This window comes from Poeciliopsis prolifica, unplaced genomic scaffold, assembly GCF_027474105.1.
Source record: "Poeciliopsis prolifica strain line A6 unplaced genomic scaffold, Auburn_PproV2 SCAFFOLD020, whole genome shotgun sequence".
Classification (NCBI taxonomy): domain Eukaryota; kingdom Metazoa; phylum Chordata; class Actinopteri; order Cyprinodontiformes; family Poeciliidae; genus Poeciliopsis; species Poeciliopsis prolifica.
Window position 1 is genome coordinate 6,618,503 of NW_026562395.1, and position 19,747 is coordinate 6,638,249.

Consider the following 19,747-nt stretch of genomic DNA (forward strand, 5'->3'; position numbering starts at 1 on the left):
ACCGATGTCTTCAGACGCCTCTTCTAGAGATGCAAGTCTTCAAACGTCCAGCAATCTGATTCCCATTCTCAGGGTCACGATTCGACTCAGAAAGAACGTAGACCTAACAGAGACAGGTGTGTCTCTCCAAATCAGGTCCAATAAGCTGGGCTTCTGGTTTGAATAAATTTAACATTATCATAAATGGAGTGTGTGGGATTTTAGAGAAAGAGATTTAAGTGATTACTTGTAAAAACAGAGTAAGGGAAAAACCATGAAGTTTTTTCATCTTCATAGAGAAAAATGACAAAAAACAAACAAACAAAACAAAACAAAACAAAACAAAAAACTTTTAGAGTGGAGCCTGGAGGTTTGACCCTAAACATTCAGCCACAGCTTTAATGGAAAAACTTATTGATGTGCTGGAATGGTCCAGTCAAAGTTCAGGCCTAAATATAATTAGGAATCAGTGGAGAGACTCGCACAAAGACGGTCATGAATCCAGGATCTGACCGACGTTCCTGTCAATCAGGAACAGGAAAATATTTCAATCCTTAAACATGTAAAATATGTAATGCAGGACAATTACTGCTGGAGGCTGAAAACAAATGCATGCCACACTTTTCAGAATTGCAAGTATTTTTTTAAGGCTCTGTTCAAACTATGAGTTTAAAAAAATTTGGGATTTAAGATTGTGTCTCAATTTGTTGTAAAAGTGCTCGCTTAGCTGTGATTAAACAATAATTTAAGTGTATTTTTAGAATTTGTTGTTGTTCTTAGTTTTTTTTACAGGTGCAGTTTAATTTGCTCCAGGATGTAAAATTCTGTCTCATCCGTTCCCAAAAGATTTCTGTTTCTTCCTTTTACTTACCATCTGCACCTAAATAATTTATATCCTCCCATGCTGCCAAGCCCGGTCTCCTGCTGAGACACACACACACGCACTCGCACACACACACACACACACACACACACACACACACACACACACACACACACACACACACACACACACACACACACACACACACACACACACACACACACACACACACACCACTCCTTACCGATTTCCCACACTACCTCCCTTCTGCTCAGTCCACACGCACACACACACGCAGTCCCACCCTCCTGCACCATGCAATAAAACACCCGCCCTGCGGTACGACACAAAGAGCCGACGACCCTCCCCTCCTCCGCTCTCCCATTGGCCGACAGGCCTGGATGCTGGCAGCGCCGCCGACCAATGAAGCGTCTCCAAGGTGATGTCATTTAGGCAGCGTTGATGCTGTTGCTGATGCTGTTGCCCGGCGCCTGCATCCACAGACCCAGAGCTTGGGGGGGGTAACCACAGTCGTCCATCCAGCTCCAGCAGCAAGAGACCGCAGCCACAGGACGGGGGGTAAGTCTGCACATCTGCACACATCTGGGGCTCAGTCTGGGGTTCTGACGGGGAAGCCGGGCGGTTTGACGAGAGTCCGCGCCTTTGAGAGGCGTAAAGAGGTGATGGAGGGGGGGCAATGGATTCATCATGCGGTGGGAGTAGGGAAGGTAAGAAAGGCGAAGAACAGCATTGTAACCTTTGTCATTCATTATTGATCTTTAAAAACGCAGCCTGTCCTTACAGAGAGGGGGAGGGGAGGGGAGCATGGCTGAAAGGCTGGAAAAGACTGTCAAAACTTCAGGATTTTTCCACGACTTTATTCCCCCGTTTAAATTCTTTACAAGAATCGTCATGCATCTAAAATGCACTTATGGAAGCAAAAAAGTACCGAAAATCAGTTTGCTGACAGACGGTTAATTTCACGAAGATGCATCATATCGGATGAGGTTGAGATGTTCGATATATACTTTCGGCCATTTTCTACCTTTCCGTGCACGAGTCAAAAAAAAAAAAAAAAAAAACACACAATGCCGAAAGAAAAAAACAAGACAAAACAGAAAGTACGGAAATTGATAAATTCTTAAATTCTTTTCAATGGCAAGAGCACAAAGTGTAGACCGAAATAGGTGTAGAGCAAAAGCCAGTTATTCCTTCACTTTGTTATGTGAAGTGTTTTTAAAAGCTGCAGATGATTTCCTGCATATTCAAAACGTCTTCAAAGAATTCCTGCAAAGTCTGTAGATAAACAGGCATAAAAAACATAATCGAACCTCGTTGGATTCAGTTAGCAAGGGATTTTTATGAAATTGTTTCTACGTAAAGAAGAAACTGTTCTTTACGTGGAACAATTTCTACACAATTGTTCTATTTGTGAAGAACACAATTTGAACTTGCTGGGTTTAAAACACGTGGACACTTCTCAAATTATAACAATGATGTTTAGTTCCCCCCAAAAAATGATCTTCCTTGTTAGGAACAGTGTCCAGATTTGTCCTTACGGCGATCTAATATCTTGGATGTAAAAATAAAACAAGTGAGAAAGAAAAGTTGACATTCTTTGAAGATGTAGGTTCAGGATTCAGGGTGGTGGCGTTGTCATGAGAAACTTTCCCTTTGTCACTGTGTTACCGTGATTTTTATCCAGGCCTGGGATTTTAATCAGATTGTCTTATATTTTGAGCTAAAGATCATATTTGCACCTTTCTAATAATAACAGTATAGTACAAAGGGGAAACCCCGCCCATCTACAGTGAGTGTCTCCTCCATTGTTTTTAATAATTAGTCAAATGTGACGTGTTGAACTTTAACTTGTCACGTTTTGAGTTTAGCTTTTAATTTGTATGCATCTCTTAGCAGACATCTTCAGAGTGAATTCCTGCCTTCCTCCATTGTGTGCCTTTTAGAAGCTGCTCCCTACCTCTGTGTCAGGGGCGACACTCAGAGCGCCTGGACTCCAGCAGGAAGCAGTGCATTGATCTGCAACCTGGGTGGTTTCACAGGATCAAATGCTGTTGTGTGTTCATTTTGTGTGTGTGTGCGTGTGTGTGTGTGCATTCCAACAGTGCAGCAAAGCTCCACGTTTACCGCCTGATTAGTATGTGTGTTCAGGGCTGTCCTTGTGTGGGTGTGTGTGTGTGTGTGTCTGTCCCACTGGGAGCCATGACAGGCAGGTCATGTAAGGGTGTGCCATGCAGCATGTTTGCTCTCCTTCTTGGTGGCCTTTCTACTACATGTGTCTGCTTCTGCAAAGCCGTGTTTCTATCTTCCTTTGCTGTGATAGTGGACGCAGAACAAGTTAGCTAGCCTGGCTAGTTAGCAGAGCTAACGAAGCTCTGTTAGCTCCCGAAGCTAACAGAGCTTTGTAAAGAAATGTGACGTGTGACATAAACTAGCTTTGGTAAGCTAGCTTACAGAGCTAGCTGTGTGTTTGCAAGCTAACAGAGCTTAGCTAAAAGAGCTGAGCCTTTAAAGATAAAGCTAACAGAATCAAAAAATAGCTAGCTCTTTTACTTGGGTAAGCTAAAGCCAAGCTAACTGAAAAGCTTGGAGGTTAGCTAAAAATGCTCAAGCAGCACAGTTTCAGTCAGAATTGATTAAGATTTTCCACAATGTTTGTTTTTGTCTCTAGGAGGTTGTGCAGAAACTTGTTTAGGGGTTTGACTACAACTTAACCCCACCCAACAAAACCATCAGCAGCACCACCTTCTTTTTAAAACGGTTAATACCTGATCGTTTGTGTGTTGCACATTCGATGGGAGCTGTGGGGTAGGGTGGCCAGACGTCCCCAATTTCCGGGGACAGTCCCCATTTTAGATGGCCTGTCCCCGGAAAATTCTCTGATTTTAGTGCTTTATGAATGAGAAAAAAAAGTTTCCTATAGATTGTTATTACGGGATTCAGAGACTCCATAGCACCATTTAAAAATATCTTCATGAATGCTAACTTTAGCATCATTTTCAGCTAACGGTCAGCTAGCAAGGATATTCTCAGTGCTTACAAAGCTTCTGACAGTATTCAGTCTTGTACTGAATAGTGAAATGGCTGCCAGAATTGGTTTATAAGTTGTGGAGGCCTCTTGATTATTTTTGATACTCCTACACCCACAAGCAGCAGAAACTAAGACTGTGGACAAAGCTACCAGGGCTATCATTTTTATGTTTACTACTGGCGCAATAGTCAAATGGGTTGAATTGTAAACTTTTTATTTTTAATGAGCCAATAGACAACAAGGCTAATTGTGTTTTCTAAAAAAAGCATGAAGCCTTAACTCGTAACTCTGTTAAAAAAAAAAAATGCATAAGTGGCTTGAAAAGGGCTCACTCAAAAGAAAATCTGATACCGGTAAGAGGAAAAGGAAGCCGCGACTTTCATAATCAGAGGAAGCCAAGTCTGAGTGAGGGTTGCTCACAACGGCCCAATTCTTTTGAACGTCAATTTCAAGTTAGGTGGTCCATGAATATTTGCTAAATGGGTTGAATTGGAGAAACCCTGCTCTAAGACTTTACCATGTGTTTCATCAAGCCCTGTAAAAGAACCAGCACAACCCAACCACAGTACTGTCAGTGAAATGTGATTTATTGGAGAAAATAATTCTGCTAATTAAACCAACTTTAGTGGAACAGTTTGGTTTCTGGCAGGCACTGCCTGTAGTGGGTGTTTGATTAAAAAAAAAAAGCCCATGTCGGTTGATTAAGTCAGTTGTTTTCCCTGTTGAGAGTCTAATTGCATCACACTTGATAAAAAAAAAACAAGCTTGTACAGAAATGATATTAGCTCTAAGAATTGAAGATAATTTCTTTGTTTACACGAGAAAGAAGAAGCTGTGCAGGAAGCAGAACATTTTTAACTAATAATACTTTTCTTTTGCTGAAGTATTTGAAAAGAAGTGAGAGAAACAGGCCGAGAGAGACAGATTTATATTTTCCTTCAGATTGTACGACAGTGGACGGCACCATCTGACATGTCTAACGACAAAGTAATAGCAGGCGGATATGAAATCTGATCGGGCAATTTGATGCTCTGCTGCCTCTTTGTCTTGCTACACACATTTCTGTCCTTATTTATGAAAACTATGAAGAATTTAACAGAAATCAATTTTGCCTTCCCGGGGAATAATCACGCAACACTGCAGCTTCAAAATACTTTCTATGCAGATGGTAAAACAGTTTGGTGGCACGCTTTGTTATTTGTCCCATCCTCTTACTTTTTGCATCTTCAGATCTGCAGCTTCATCTGCTGCTTGTCTCTTGCCTGTGATTCATTGACTCAGGACACAGCAGGCTGGGAAGAGAACATGTCCCTTTAACCGCTGGAAATATGTTTTACCTGCTGTTCATTTAATGGGATGTTGGGACTTTGCTGTGAAGCCTATTAAGCATGGAAAGTTCAATGCTGGATGCTGTAGCCTCGTTCTTCTCTTTGTGGTTTGCTAAATGGGTTTATGGTGCTCGGCCTGAAGAGCATTAGAAATGGTTTTGTGACCTTTTGCAGACAGATACATGTTAGAAGCCTGTGTCTCCACTGACAATGTGAAAATAAATTTGCTGAATGGAAACACGGCAATTTTGAAAAAAACACGTTTGTCGATAAAATGTTGGGAGAAGGGTTTTTTGTTTTTATTAGCTGTCTTGAAATCACTATATGTTGTAAAATTGCAATGGAAACACTTTTATTCACATCACACAAGTCACATGATCAACAAGATGTTACTACTGTAGCAAACTACAAAGAAGGCAGGAAGTAGTTGGAAGATGATGACGCGGCCATGTTTTTTGACGACTTATTGTGTGAACAAACTTATTCACCTGTGATTTTCGTTGCGTTTCTTGATGCAATTGCAACACCGCAATTGTGAAATTGTTTATTTTTTCAAAATTAGAGCAATATTGACAAAGTTTTGCGCATATTTGAAATGGAAAGACAGCTACAACGTTGTTTCTCATTAGGTCTTGAGTTTACTAAGGTGGGGCATGATGATTGTAGACCACCACAAGTTAAATTCTACTCAAGTCATTTCATTATGTGATGCATACGGCAGTAATCCACCATAGGTGTGGCTAGAGAAATTGTGCTCAGCTTTCCAAAAGGTCTGGTTATTCCCAATAAATTTGTAATTTAACATTGCTCATAATTGTGTTTTTGAAAATTGCTTTAAATATTTACTCAGGTTCTTTTTACATGATATTAAAATCAGTTTGATGGTCTGAAGCACAAATACAAAACAGCATAGAAATGTCAGAAAGGTCTAACTGGTTGACGCAGGTCGTCGCCAACTTTAAGTGTCTGCCTCGTCTCTCGTAAGATGTGTAGCTCCCCATTTGCGAGAAAAACATGCAAAGTTACAATCCAGAAACAATAGATGAACTGCCTAATGCGAAGACAGGAAGCTAACCTGTCTGTGATCCTGGCCTCACTTCCTCTACCATTGACCGTGTTTGCCTAATGCCTGCAGGTCAGTTTAGCAAGACTAAGATAAAGGGAAAGTATCTGACCAACAGAGACAAAACCCAAAGCTACATAACAGCTCTAGGACGATGCAGAGCTTTAAAGCTCTGCAGGTTGTTTAATCCTGTCCTCCCTCCTTGCATCTCAGATTCATTGCGTGACCTTTTGAGGTTGCTTCATTAAAGCCTCCCCGTGTCTCTGTGTCTGCATGTGTCCCCAGCAGAGTGAGACGGAGCTTTGGTTTCTCCGGAGAGTTACATCCGCAGTGACAAGATGACTCTGGCAGGTAAATGCAGTCGCAGCAGAAACTCATTTCACCTCACCGCTCCCTCACACGCTCGTCCTGCCTGTCGGAGGTTCGCCGGTCAGTGGCAGTGACGAATCGCTGTCGCCGCAACGCAGGACCGCATCATCGCTTCTTTAGATGCTTGCTCATGATCCAGTTTGTGTAAACCGGTCTTTGCGTGTACCTGTGTCCTCAGCCTATAAAGAGAAGGTCAAAGAGCTCCCCCTGGTGTCTCTGTTCTGCTCCTGCCTGAACCCACAGACTGCAGAGAACTCCCCTTACAAAGCAGAAGGTACAAACTGTTTATGCTATGGTAATCTGAAAAAAGTATGCTCTGTGAATCCAGGAAAAAATTACTTCTTACTTAGCACTACGATGATCAGATCTTGCTGGAAATGTCACTATTTGATCAATTATTCCAACACAATGTCATCAAATGGCAAAAGATGCGGTGGACCTCGGCTGGTGCGTCATGAAAGACGTGGAGGTGATCGAGCTGAACAAGCGGACATCGGGCCAGGCCTTTGAGGTCATCCTCAAGCCGCCGTCCTTTGATGGCCTGCCAGAACTCAACACCTCCATGCCGCAGCGCCGCGACCCCTCCCTGGAAGAAATTCAAAAGAAGCTGGAGGCTGCCGAAGAGAGACGAAAGGTGAGGGCCAGAAAGGGAACGGTGTCATCTGGGCCAGCACTCCTTAGGGTTTTTGGTGCAGGCTATGACCAGTTCATGTCTAATCTGCAGGCAGTGTAGTTTTCCACTTGGATTTTTAAATCTTATCGCTCAATTAGTCCAAAAGATTTAAAAAGGGGAGAAAAGAATTTTAAATTGATAGTAAAAATATCATGAAATGTTAATGAAGTCTGTAATTCTCAACAATTGAAACTTGCTACTAGGCCTGCAACAACAGCACATTTTACTGGACAATACGCAGTCCCATAAATTATTATGATAAATAGTAATGTTGTTTTGAAATAATCTTCAAGTGATCTTGGATAATAATGCAATCAATGACTAATGACTAATAACCTGTAATTTTGTAACAAACATTATACAAGGGGATTGGAAGACATTTCAAATGTCCAAAATAAAACATACACAAAAAGTACCCAGTAGAATAATTACATATAAATATAACTTCCAGATAAGATTCAAATAATTTGACAAAAATGCAAGAAAGCTGATTCAGGAAAATGACCTGAAAATGACCTGAACTAATAGGAAGGTTTGGACACCTTCCTATTAGTTAAACATTTAAAGGGTCCATTCACAGTTTTTAAGGATTCTAGACTCAAAATCTGAAATGGCTAGACAAGTAAAAAAACAGAACAATGTTACTTTATATAAAACATAAATGGTATAAAATATTGTTTGAAATTTGTGACATATTCATTATTGTTTTGAAAATACAAGAAGTCATTATATTGCTTTTGTAGATTCAGATGAGCCTTAGATCAAGACATACATGAAAATACTGGCCGGAGCCATTTTACACTGATGACAGACTCCTCACAATTTATTTTTATAATCTCGTCTTTCCTCGTGAGCCAGTTAAGTCATAATGTTAAGTCAAGCTCTAATGCATGCTGCACATTGTCTGTATTGCGGTATTCATTTGTTGTGAGAGACGGCTAACTACAATGGTTTTGAGGTAACCAACTATCAACTTAACCATCTATAGCAAAATGTATTGCGATTTAAAGGCCTGCTGCAACGTTTTGACAGAAGTTGGTCTAAGATGGCCGAAATCTAATTTCGTTTTGACCAAGCTCTGATTTCAACAGAACCTGAACTATCCCTTCAGCCACGGTTATTGGTTGCTGTGCAAGAGCAAAAGAACAGGAAGCGGAAAGTAGAGGGAGGCCTTGGGTGGCGCGAAAAGAAAGAGGGACACAGAAGTACAAAGATGCAACAAACACCATGGAAGAGACATTTTTGTCCATCGACAGAATGATTCGGTTTGTAGAAGCAACAAACAAGTATGATGGGAAATTACTGTGAAGTCCTCTGTCTCCCTCTAGTGCCAGGAAGCTGAGCTACTGAAGCACTTGGCAGAGAAGAGGGAACACGAGCGTGAGGTGATCCAGAAGGCCTTCGAGGAGAACAACAACTTCATCAAGAACGCCAAGGAGAAGCTGGAGCAGAAGATGGAGGCCAACAAGGAAAACAGGGAGGCCCTGTTGGCGGCCATGCTTGAGAGGCTGCAGGAGAAGGTAGGACCCAGCAGGCTGCGGTCTGACCAAATATATGTACTTCCAAGCAGAGACGAGTCCCTAAACAGAAATCTGTATTTCACTTCTGTCTACATTTTTTCCCCCATGAAACAAATCATTGAATCCGAGGAAACGTGAAGCGTTCTTGATCAAAACAAGAGGGAAACGAGATCACAGCAGGGTCTGATTTTTTACCACCAAGAGTTTTGAATGTTTTTGGAATGTTTTTGCAGCCTGGTGTGGAATTCCACAAGCTCTTTGAAGCTTCATCCAGTCATTTGGCTTCACGCATTTTCTACTGATTGTTCTCGCTCTGACTAATCTGAGTTTCCGCTGAAAAAGCTGTTCAATATTTGCTAAATTCGTGTTGCTTTTCAGCACAAGGTTCAAACTGACTTTAGTTTTCCCTCAACTTTAATTCTGAAAAAAGCTTTTCTTACAAAAATAAATAAATAAATAAAAAATCTCTCTAACTTCTGGATTTAATTCTGGACTTCCAGTGTATCACACTGCAAATGTTTGACTTAAAAAAATTTCTCACTCTTTCAGTCTGCTTTCTAAATTATGCATATACGTATCTGAGAAAGATGAACATTAAGTAAATGTCATTGTTTACATCAGTGACTAGTTTACCACTTATTAATCAAGACAAACTTCTCAACACCTACAAGCATGTGGTTTACTTAGAGCTGTGGGAAAGTGTTGAGTTGCCCTAAATGACTCAGCCGTGGTCACAGATCAAAGCTGTCACTCAAAATCTGAACTTTTCCATTTTTATACCTATACCCATGTGGCATCTGACAAGCAGCATTTAAAAACGAATGATACCTCCTACACTGCATTTAATCATGTTTAATTTTAAATACAGTTACTGTGTGCTGTTCAGATACAAATAACATTTCTTTATGGGACTGATGTCCTGAAGAAGCGCATTATAAATGGGTAAGAGTAGCATTTGAGTTTATGGAGGTTCGATTTTTCTGTATGAGCAGTGCTGTTTCAGATTTGACAGGGATAAAATACTATTGCAAGACAAACTGAATCAGAAATTAATGTTGACAATGTCTGAAAATCTAAATACAACCCTAGAGAAGACTTTCCATCACTTTAAAAAATTATTCAGAGGCTTGGATCTATAATCCTCAATGTTGGATGAGGGTAAAAAAAAACAAGGTGAATTTAATATCCGTTTCTATCCTCACAACTATTACCGTTGAAGGAAGCTGTGCTTCCACTGTGGTCCGAGTCATTACCGTGAATGATTTCCTGAATGGTAATGACTCGTGTGTTTTCCCTCATTCGGTGTCTGTCTGTGTCTGACAGGATAAGCACGCAGAGGAAGTCAGGAAGAACAAGGAGATGAAGGAGGAGGCGTGCCGATAGATCCGACGGAGTCGAGAATAGAGACCCAAAAGGGAACAAGAGCAGCGCAAAAAAAAAAGAAGAGAAAAGGGGACTTAACAGTGACTTGAATGAGCTTTTAAGAAAGGCTTTTAAACTTGATGTGTGATGTAAGACTTCTTATGCTGTACAAAGTTTAGCCAATGCTTGATGTAGATTTCTCTCGATCTTTCGCTAAGGGAAACCGGATGGGGGTAGGCTGGGTGGGTGGGTGGGTGACAACATTAACACCAACAAGTGTTCAACAGTTATAATTTCTTCTTTGTTGCAGAATGAGGCAAAATCTAATTGCAGCTCCTTCTTCTTTGTAGTTTCTGTCAGAAAGGAGGAAATTAAACTCACCTGAGTTTAGTTTCTCCCATTACTGTATGTTGGTTTTGCAGCAACACAGACAGAAAGATGAAGTCTCTCCAAAGAGACTGCCACTCTGGAACATGGAGCTGTAATTTGAATTGTTAGCTCTGTAAATGGGGAGTGACTTTCTATAAACTGGCCTTGGAAAAACAAAACAAAACAAAGAAAAAAAATTCCTGGAGCCTTGTTCCAACACAACAAATAGAAATCCAAAAGCTGTTTATGGTTATGACTCACCAAAAAGTATGAATTTTTTTTTCTTTTCCAATGTTGTTTGTGAAATAGGGCGTGAAAAAAAAAGCGTAAGAAGTAAAGGGTTCATCTGCCATTACCAGGCTCTGTGAAATGTTTGTGTAGTGTAGTATTACATTCAAGTCTCTTTGACGCTGATTGCACTCTTTTTTTTTATTAAGCACAACTCAAAAGCACACATGCATACCAGATTTCTCATAAACAGTGAAGCTGAAAAGACAAAGGAAAAGGCAAAGCAGTGATTAACCTCAGTTCACAATTTGTCACCATTCCACAGGTTAAATGTTGAGGTCTGTTTGTTTGGCGAGAGTCTCTGTGCTCTGATTGTTTCTTTTTCATTTTGAAGATGAATTGAAACCAAATTAGAATATGCAGGAGATTGAAATGTGTCCAAACAACTGAGTCATACAGACTTTATCCTGGCTTGACTTAAATCGTCTAAATGTTTGTACTGTAACTGGGGAGGAAACAAGGTGGCTTTGGACTTGCTGTAACTGTGTGTTGATGTGTATCTGGAAGGAGGGTCTGATTGTACTCATTTGGCATGATTAGTAAAGAAAGAAAAGCTTACATAAATTCATGGCTTGGTCTCTTTATTTTCTGGATGATTAGCTCTAATGTATCAGAATTGAAGTCCAAAATATAATTTTTCATGGATTATTGCAAGAAACATGAATTTACAAGAAACATGAGGAGAATTTACAATCTGTCATCAATATGTATATGTGATGAAATTGTCCTTTCACACAGGCAATAATTTTCAGCCTATATATATATATATAGGCTGAAAATTATATATATATAGTTATATATATATATATATATATATATATATATATATATATATATATATATATATATATATATATATATAGTTATATATATATATATATATATATATAGTTATATATATATAGTTATATATATATATAGTTGTTAATATATATATATATATAAATACTGTATATAGATATATTTATATAGATATATATACATATCAGATATAACTGCAAAGACATATCTAACAAATATGAATCTCTGTTGATTAAACAAAATTATAAACAGAATAAACCATACACCAAAATAAACATTCATAAAATAACCATATTTATACTACAATTTGTCAGAAGAGCACAATGTTATACCATCCCAACAGAGTGCAATACAGAACACATTCCTGCTATTAAGCATAAGGTAAAAGGCAATTACTTGCTTTATTTTTTTTTATTGATTGTACATTGCGCACTATCAGGTAACATAAAATGCATTATTTTATATATACATGTATGTTTTGCAGTGAATTTGTGGCACACTGAATCTAAACATAAAATATTGCCATAATGACATAGTGGCTCTAATATCTGGCTTTGGCTGAAAATAATTAGTCATGTTTTGTACAAGTTGACTTGTAGGGTATTAGCCAAAGGTAAAAACATCAACTAAACAAAAAAAAAATGGCAAAAAAATAAATAAAAAATTCCCTAAAAATGTTGTATCATGTTTCACAACATTCCACATTCATAACAACTGTGCTTGGGAAATGTGAACTTGAAAACATTTCAACTTATCCAGTCAGAGAAAAATAAAGTAATAAAGGAAATAAAGATGATAAAAACGTAGAATCTTCAAAAAGCAGATCTTTTTCACTGCGACCACATTTGTTGTGAGGAGGACATCTATGTAATCTACTATCATTTCCACACCTGATGTATGAAACTTCTTTATGAAACCCTATTTGAATAGATTTAATCACTTAAAACTCATTTTGTTTACAATTTGCTTCTCAGTGATGTACAAAAATGCATGGCTGTAAACATACAGCATTTCCCTTCTACAGAGTTAATACTGCGGAATACATAATTAATCTCCTGCAAAGCAAAGCCGCCAAAGAGTCTTTCGACACAAAACTTGCGGAACGAGCATCACATACTTCAGACACAGATATTTGGCAGTACAAAAGAGTTTAAAACATTTTATTTTTGTTATTCTCAAGTCATTAAAAATTGATCAAATCTCTTGCAACACTGTGCAGAGGCTTTGTCTGCACTAAAGAGGATTTCCTCACATCAGCATGCCAGATGTTTTAACTGTCTCCAACAGCAGAGAGTTGTTATTAGGTTACGAGCTAAAATAATTCAGCTAATAGTTTTGACTATTTGGGGGCACTCAGGCTGTGCATAAAGTGTGAAATTCAGATCAGGTGTTTATTAAAATTGAAAAAGACAAAAATATATATATATATATATTGACAGCAATGTCATGGCAAAAGAAACATTATATCTGTCCTGACAGAGTAGTACCCTGTAAATTTTAAACTCTTTGTTCCAGTGAAAACAGGAGAGCATCATAAGTGGCACAGATGAGAAAGAATTTCTGCAATTTTTTGCTTCATTTCTTAATGTTGACAAAATTATAGATGAATCGACATACATAGCAGGAAAAGCAACACAGTGAAAACAGCTGGCAGTTAGGTTTTAAAAACACAGCTGCTTTTAGGCACCAAAAATACACTGACAAATTTATTGGATAAAGGTGATTTGCTTACAATACAATAAATAAATGAATCAGTTCTCTCAGCCTAAAGTGTTATGCAGTACAGACTACCTGACAAGATATTCAGGACACTGGTTATGTAGACAAGTAACAAGTCACAGTTATTAAAAATACTTTTTATATCTACAGTCAACTATGCCGTTGAAACCAGATATTTACATGCATTTTTATTCCTGTTTGATATTAAATCTTAAATAAATTGACTTGTAATTGGACAAGTTAAAAATGAAAGCTTCTAGGAGCATGCTAGAAGAATGAAAATTCACTTTTTTGGAGATATTTTTGTTTTACTTTTTATGTAGTCTTTGATTTAGTCATTAAGACTACAATGTCTTTAATTAATTTTACAAAGCCTTCAAAAGGTTTACTTAAAACTTATGCATTTTGAGGCATGTTCAACACACCCCTGGACTGTGTGACATCATGGACATGTTTAAAGAAATTGATCAATACATCTCAAAAAACAGCCGTGAAAATCCATCAGTCCGGTTCATCCTTCAGTACTATTTCTGTTCAAATAATTATATTTGCACATAAAGTGTGTGAATCCAAAAATTATGTCATGTTCTTGTGAGATTCAGCAAATAGAAAAAAAAATCAATGTAGTTCAAACTAACTATAAAATATAGTTGACTAAATAGCCTTTTTTCATGCAGCATATAAAAATATCTATTGTCAACTGTACAATTTTTAAAATTGACATGAATAATATAAGTAACCAGAGCTTTTGTTGGATGTCTTGTTGTTACTCTTGTGGTATCACAGTGGGTCTCACACAGGTACAGCCAACCGTAATCTCCTCAGTCCCCAGCATGAAGATGTACTTATTCTTCTTCTTCCCTTTTTTGTTGATCTTTCTTTTCTTTAGGGCTCTGCAGGGGGATATAAAACAATGCTGGTAAGTTTCATCATTTTGTACATGGACTGAATGGTGGGTCCTGGGTTCAAATCTCACCTCTTGGGTTCTGCTGATGTAAAATTTGCATTTTCTCCTGCTGCATTTGGATCAATGTTTCTCAAACTCTTTTAGACTGTAAACCACTTAACCTTTTAACAAAAACTCACACACCCCCTGACCTTAAATTGTTCATCTTAATACATACAACATGAAATGAAAATATTAGTCTCTGAACTCACTTATTGTTAATCCTAATGAGAATGGTAGCGCTGTTTTGTAAATGTGATTGATAACAACAAAAAAGAGGTCACATTTTAAAAAAGTCATTCTGTAGCACTTTTGAGTCATTTACAGATTCTGAAACTGTGGATTTTAAAGTTTCCAATTATATCAAACAAAAATTGTCCTGATAGTTCACTATTACCAGTATAAGTGTGTGTGGGTGGGCGTATAGGTGTCTTTTATGTGCATTTCTATTGACTCTATTCCACTTGCAAGTCACAAACAGTTTAATGTCCCATTCAGTTCTGCCCCATATTTTCTTTAGTGTTCCTCACTATGGGCAGAACGTGAGCGTGCAACAGCTGTGTTCAACTCCCTGTTGGTGTTTGCAGCAACACTCAGGAATGGAGAACCTCAACGTTATGGTTCTTATGGACTCAAATAAACCCAGATATTTCATTTTGTCTTTTAGAAATTTATTGCTGGCTTTAGCATAATGATGAATTCTCAGATTAGCTGATTATTTCCCTGTATAGAAACATATTTACATTCTGGCACTTTACTTTTTTAAATGTGCAACATTTTGGATTATTGAATTTAGGTAATACAGTCAAAAGATGGAAACCAATAGCCACACCTGAACTATTTTTTTAACCCAAAGGAAATATAAATTCACATGTCAAGCTAATATTATGTAGCTTCAGTGTTTCACACTGCAGTTCTGTCAGAATGCTGACCATATCTTCACTGTTTTTCTAAGAAATACTTTGATTGAAATAGATAATATTTTTAAAAATTTTTGTTTCTGTAATAAAATTACCCATAATGCAGATTCTTTACTGCATGTTAGATTCTTATCATGCAAAGTGGTCTTTAACCCAGAGGCAACAAAACCTGCAAAAATGCAGCGGCTTCACAGCTACTCTCAACACAAAGCCTAGTCTGGGATTATATGGACAAAAGCATTTCCCAGAGATATAGATGGATTCACAACCCCCAAAAAACAAATTCATATGCATACCAGTAAGTAGTATGGTACCATTTTAACATCATGTCTCCACTGTAAGGTGGCTAGGGTGCTATTTTAAATTCATAGCCTCTAATGCTGTTAGCTTTTTAAAGTATTTCTTCTTCACAGACGATCTCAGCTGTTTTTCTTCCACCCTGCTTCCACTGGGAATGTGTTAAATAGATCTTCTGAATCACATTCCTAACTTTATAACTTTGCTTTTTATGGCTTCACAGCACACAAACAGATCTATAAACGTGACCTATGCAAGAAACTGGAGGTAAAACAGCGAAATGAAGCTTCACTTCCCACATCAGAGGCTCACCTGTATAGAACCAGGACTTGATATTTGATGGGCTTGACCTGCAGAGTTGCATCGTCTCCTCTACCCTGGAGGTTCAGACAGCTAGATGTGCTGCAGTTGGCCTGCAAGATCCTTTGGGGTAAACGGGAAGAGTTGAAAGAATCTCTAGAGAGAAAGATTTTTTAAAAATCGATCAGTTCAAAGGAAAACATTTGATCTGTTCATCAGTTTTTCTGCAGGTAACAAGTAGTAAGCAAAATGGCAACCAGAAAAGTTGGGAGAAAGCACCAGAGTCATTGGTTTGTAAAACAATAATTGAATAAATTTTTTTGAAAATTGTTTCTTAAATATTCATAACCTAATCAATGTCACAGTACAATGCTTTGGTTCATTTTTAGTTGTAGGATACAAAAGTATAAGAAGACTAAAGCTACTACTATAACTAATAAAAACTAAACTAAAGTTAAACAATATTTATGTAACAGTAACAAATAAAAACTAGCAAACACATTGTCAAAACTAATCACAACTAAGTGAATTAGACAAACAAAATGTCACAATGAAATGAAACCAAGCTATGATAAAAAAATAAAATAAAACTATTACAACCCTGTAGAGGAGTCTCAAATATTCACAAATCTTAGCCATTTATGGACAGCTGTTGCCTGTAACAACAGACTACTGAGGCTCCATTGAAGTCCATTAAAACAGGAGATTAGAACAATTCAATTGTTTGACAATGGAAAACAGTGTCTGTTTGGAAACTACCAAAGCAGCAGTGATTTAAACTGCACTTGCTGCTCAAATCCCAAGAAAATAGCCCAAAATTATACTAGTTAAATAAGTGAATATACACTTGCTTTGTACAAATGTCATATAACTGTGGTATTGTTTTTAGTCAAGGTTATCCAATGGTTAGAATTTCATACCAACCAATGCTGGCCATTTTGCCGCTTCCCCATTTTGGCCACTTTGGTTTTTGTGACTGAATTATTTCAATTATAAAATGCCACCGTGTCCCACCGAAGAATCGTAACCGGCAATAATCAGTTTGTTCATGGCGAGAAGGACGATTCATAGACATTTTGACAGCTGTTTCTGTCTTTAACTTATAGAATAGTGTAAGAAAATGTGGTTTCCTGACTGATGGATGTAGAAAATCATAAATGTTTTCAGAGTATAAAATTACATGAAATTAAATTAGACTGTTTCATTAGTAAAGATTGATGATTTTATATATATATTCTTTTTAAAAAAGGTAGAAGAAAGGGACAAGATGGCAAAGCACATGTAAAAGTCTGGCAAAGAGGTGAATTTACCAGGAGCTCATCTTAATTTACAGCCAGTTGTTCACTGAAAAAACAACTACTAAATAATTTCTCCATATGACTCAGGGAGAACATTCCACAATATAGAAATCTGACTGAGAAACATGCTAAATCATCCTATTGAAGTTCAGATGTTGCAAAACCACAAAGTTGTTTCTTTTCCCAATCCTTTTTTATGTGTCAACAATAACTTGTCACATAAAGGGCAGGATTAAAATTCCTCTTGACTGTGGTTGGGGTGTCTTTTTATTGTATAAAAAACCCAGAAAAGATCTAAAACACAATAAAAACACGTTCTTCTGTCACCACGCAGGAAGGAGTTAAATGGGACCTAAAATTAAACTTTCATTTAGTAATTTTGGAGGTTTTGGTTTTACTCATTGCAGCAACAAAAAAATAGCTCACACAAATGAGATGAAAATTAGTTCCAAACTTTTAAAACTTCTCCAATTTCAGAAATAAAATGCTGACTTCCTGAGGAAATAAATTACATCTAAAATTACCTAGAATCCCCTTTTTAAAAGTTATGACTATAAACTCATCTTTACGCCCTTCTCTTTCTTTCAACCTTCACAGTCTATAGAAAAATATAGCCATTGTCAATGGAAAAGAATCTGAGCCATGCAGTGGGTCGTCAGCCAGATGTGGACCGTCTTCTCAGCCAAAATGCGTTCATGCTGGACTCAGCCCCAGGCGAACAGCACATCATTGGTTCCAGATTTCAGACGTTTGAACCCAAGACGTTAAAGTGCGGGGATCTGAAAAGCAACGCAGCGGGGTGTGTGGGGTTTCCTCACATGTACGTCCACGGCGACAAAGACAAGTTGGCGATGTTTGACGCAGAGCTGTGGGAGAGGTACGATTTCACGGAGGAATCCAGGGCCAGTTGCAGCGTTTTGCCCCTCGGACTGAGCTGCTGCACCGAGATGATGCGATTTTTGCTGGCGACGGGAATCACCCAGACAAAACCCAGCAGAAGGAAAACTCCCGTCATCTGAAGAAGTAAAACATCAGAAAGCCGGAATCAGGGCATTTCTAAGTGTTGTACATTAAAAACATCTGTGCAGCTTTGGGCTACTTTTAAACTCTGATTAGGGTGATTTGAGTGGATTGAAAATGAACATTTAATGTAAGAAAGTGCGACACCTAAGTAAACCACTGTTTCAGAATAGTTATGTCACATAACCCTTAAATTCACCCTGTGATAAAATCTCCTGGTGATTGATGAGAGATGGAGATAAGTAAAGTACTCTGACTCACCAGCATTATGACTGAGTCCTCTCAAACGTTTCAGCTTCAACTGCGGCGCTCCTGTTCTGTCCTGTGTTTGATCTCAGCCAGTGTTTATATGCAGGCAGGCGGTGTTGGGGTGTGTGCTGTCAACTTGTGCGGCGAAGCGCATTTCTGCCATGCCTTAGCAGATTTTCGAAGACCGCTAAGACTTTTTCTTTGTTATTCTCTTTTTTTGTTTGTTTCTTTTCGTCCACATCCATGTGTTTCCCTTTTCACACACACAAAAAGTTCCCCTGCAGAAAACCTCAAAGGCAACACCGTCATGAGTCTGTCAAAAAAGTGTGAAAATGTTTCTTCACCTACAAACCTCCATTCTTTTCTTTCAAAAGTTCACTTCCTGCTGGTTGCATAAGAAACCCCCGTTTTTTTTTTTTTGCAGAAAGAGGCTTTTTGTATACATGAAAAGACACATAAAAGCAAACAGGTTTGCAACTGATTGCCCATTTCTTTAAACACTGCAACTAAAATCCCACTTTTTCCAGCTGTTGACGTTATTAAAATGAGCGTGGACACCCTTCACTCTGGTCCATCTCAACATTGACTTCTTCATTTTTATTTTTTATTTTTTTATTAGCTGACTAAATTGTTTACTGGTTTACTTTTATAGCAACCCCTACACACTGCCAACGCAGCCTAAACAATGTAGGTCAAGGAAATGCTGACGGAGCTTCTTGCAATAAATCAGCATAACTCCAAAGGCAAACAAAATGATAACATCTCTTCATCTCACGCCTCACATATGAGTAAGGACCCGAAAAACTGGAGCAAAGTTTGTTCTGGACAAAAGAGAGAGCAAGAGAGACCCGCTTGTCAGTGACAACCGGGCACCAGCCTGTAGCTACAGATCAACGAAGTGTTCAGAGAAAATGAGGTGAACGCACAATAAAGTTGAAAAAGGTGAAAGAGTCAGGTCTGCATCTTAGCAAAGCTCCAAATTAGCGACGCTAATAGTTCAAATACAAGCACATAGAGGAAAAGTAGTAAACATACATAAGATGACAAATACAAAGCATAATCCGAACAGAGCATATTAATGTTTGAAATATAAAAATAAGACCCCAGATTGTTTGTTGTTTGGGAATATCAACCTTTGTGGCTGCGTCAGTTTTTATATAAATATATAATTCGAGTAACAATGAAATGAAAAATATTTGATGAACTGCAAAGATCTGCCAAGGATTGTTTGGTCATCTATTTCTCATTACTGCAAAATTCTTATGAAATCAAACTTAAGGGAGCAAAAAACTCATAACTCCTTGTTTTGATGGATGCTTCTCAGTTCTCCTGCCAAAATGCACCTTTTCCGTTCCAAGCAGTTCCCAGTGCACC

At 38.1% G+C, this 19,747-nt stretch overlaps 2 protein-coding genes across 4 annotated transcripts; one reads left to right on the forward strand and one right to left on the reverse strand.

Annotated features, from left to right (window-relative positions):
• The first annotated feature begins 1,255 nt into the window (after nt 1-1,255).
• On the forward strand, nt 1,256-11,391 carry stmn4 (stathmin-like 4). Of its 2 annotated transcripts, none has more exons than XM_055044614.1 (6): nt 1,256-1,381; nt 6,531-6,593; nt 6,790-6,885; nt 7,040-7,245; nt 8,613-8,804; nt 10,128-11,391. In XM_055044614.1, the coding sequence occupies exons 2-6, from the start codon at nt 6,581-6,583 to the stop codon at nt 10,185-10,187; spliced, it is 567 nt and encodes a 188-aa protein (XP_054900589.1). In that variant the 5' UTR covers nt 1,256-1,381; nt 6,531-6,580; the 3' UTR covers nt 10,188-11,391. The 2 variants fall into 2 exon arrangements, with proteins under 2 accessions (XP_054900589.1, XP_054900588.1); XM_055044613.1 differs by having other exon boundaries at nt 1,263-1,381; nt 6,528-6,593.
• Nucleotides 11,392-11,901: 510 nt separating this feature from the next.
• On the reverse strand, nt 11,902-18,448 carry il17a/f3 (interleukin 17a/f3). Of its 2 annotated transcripts, none has more exons than XM_055044102.1 (4): nt 18,386-18,448; nt 17,923-18,119; nt 15,819-15,929; nt 11,902-14,236 (listed from the first exon to the last, which is right to left on the reverse strand). In XM_055044102.1, exons 1-4 carry the CDS (start codon nt 18,389-18,391, stop codon nt 14,110-14,112), a joined length of 441 nt encoding a protein of 146 aa, XP_054900077.1. In that variant the 5' UTR covers nt 18,392-18,448; the 3' UTR covers nt 11,902-14,109. The 2 variants fall into 2 exon arrangements, with proteins under 2 accessions (XP_054900077.1, XP_054900076.1); XM_055044101.1 differs by having other exon boundaries at nt 15,819-15,962.
• Nucleotides 18,449-19,747: the final 1,299 nt, after the last annotated feature.

Coding starts and splice junctions, on each gene's coding strand:
- il17a/f3 (XM_055044101.1), bottom strand. Junction 15,963..17,922: donor TTGTCGCCGTGGACGTACAT/GTGAGGAAACCC, acceptor CTTTCTCTCTAG/AGATTCTTTCAACTCTTCCC. Junction 14,237..15,818: donor CAAGTCCTGGTTCTATACAG/GTGAGCCTCTGA, acceptor ATCCCCCTGCAG/AGCCCTAAAGAAAAGAAAGA.
- stmn4 (XM_055044614.1), top strand. Junction 7,246..8,612: donor CTGCCGAAGAGAGACGAAAG/GTGAGGGCCAGA, acceptor GTCTCCCTCTAG/TGCCAGGAAGCTGAGCTACT. Junction 8,805..10,127: donor TTGAGAGGCTGCAGGAGAAG/GTAGGACCCAGC, acceptor TGTGTCTGACAG/GATAAGCACGCAGAGGAAGT.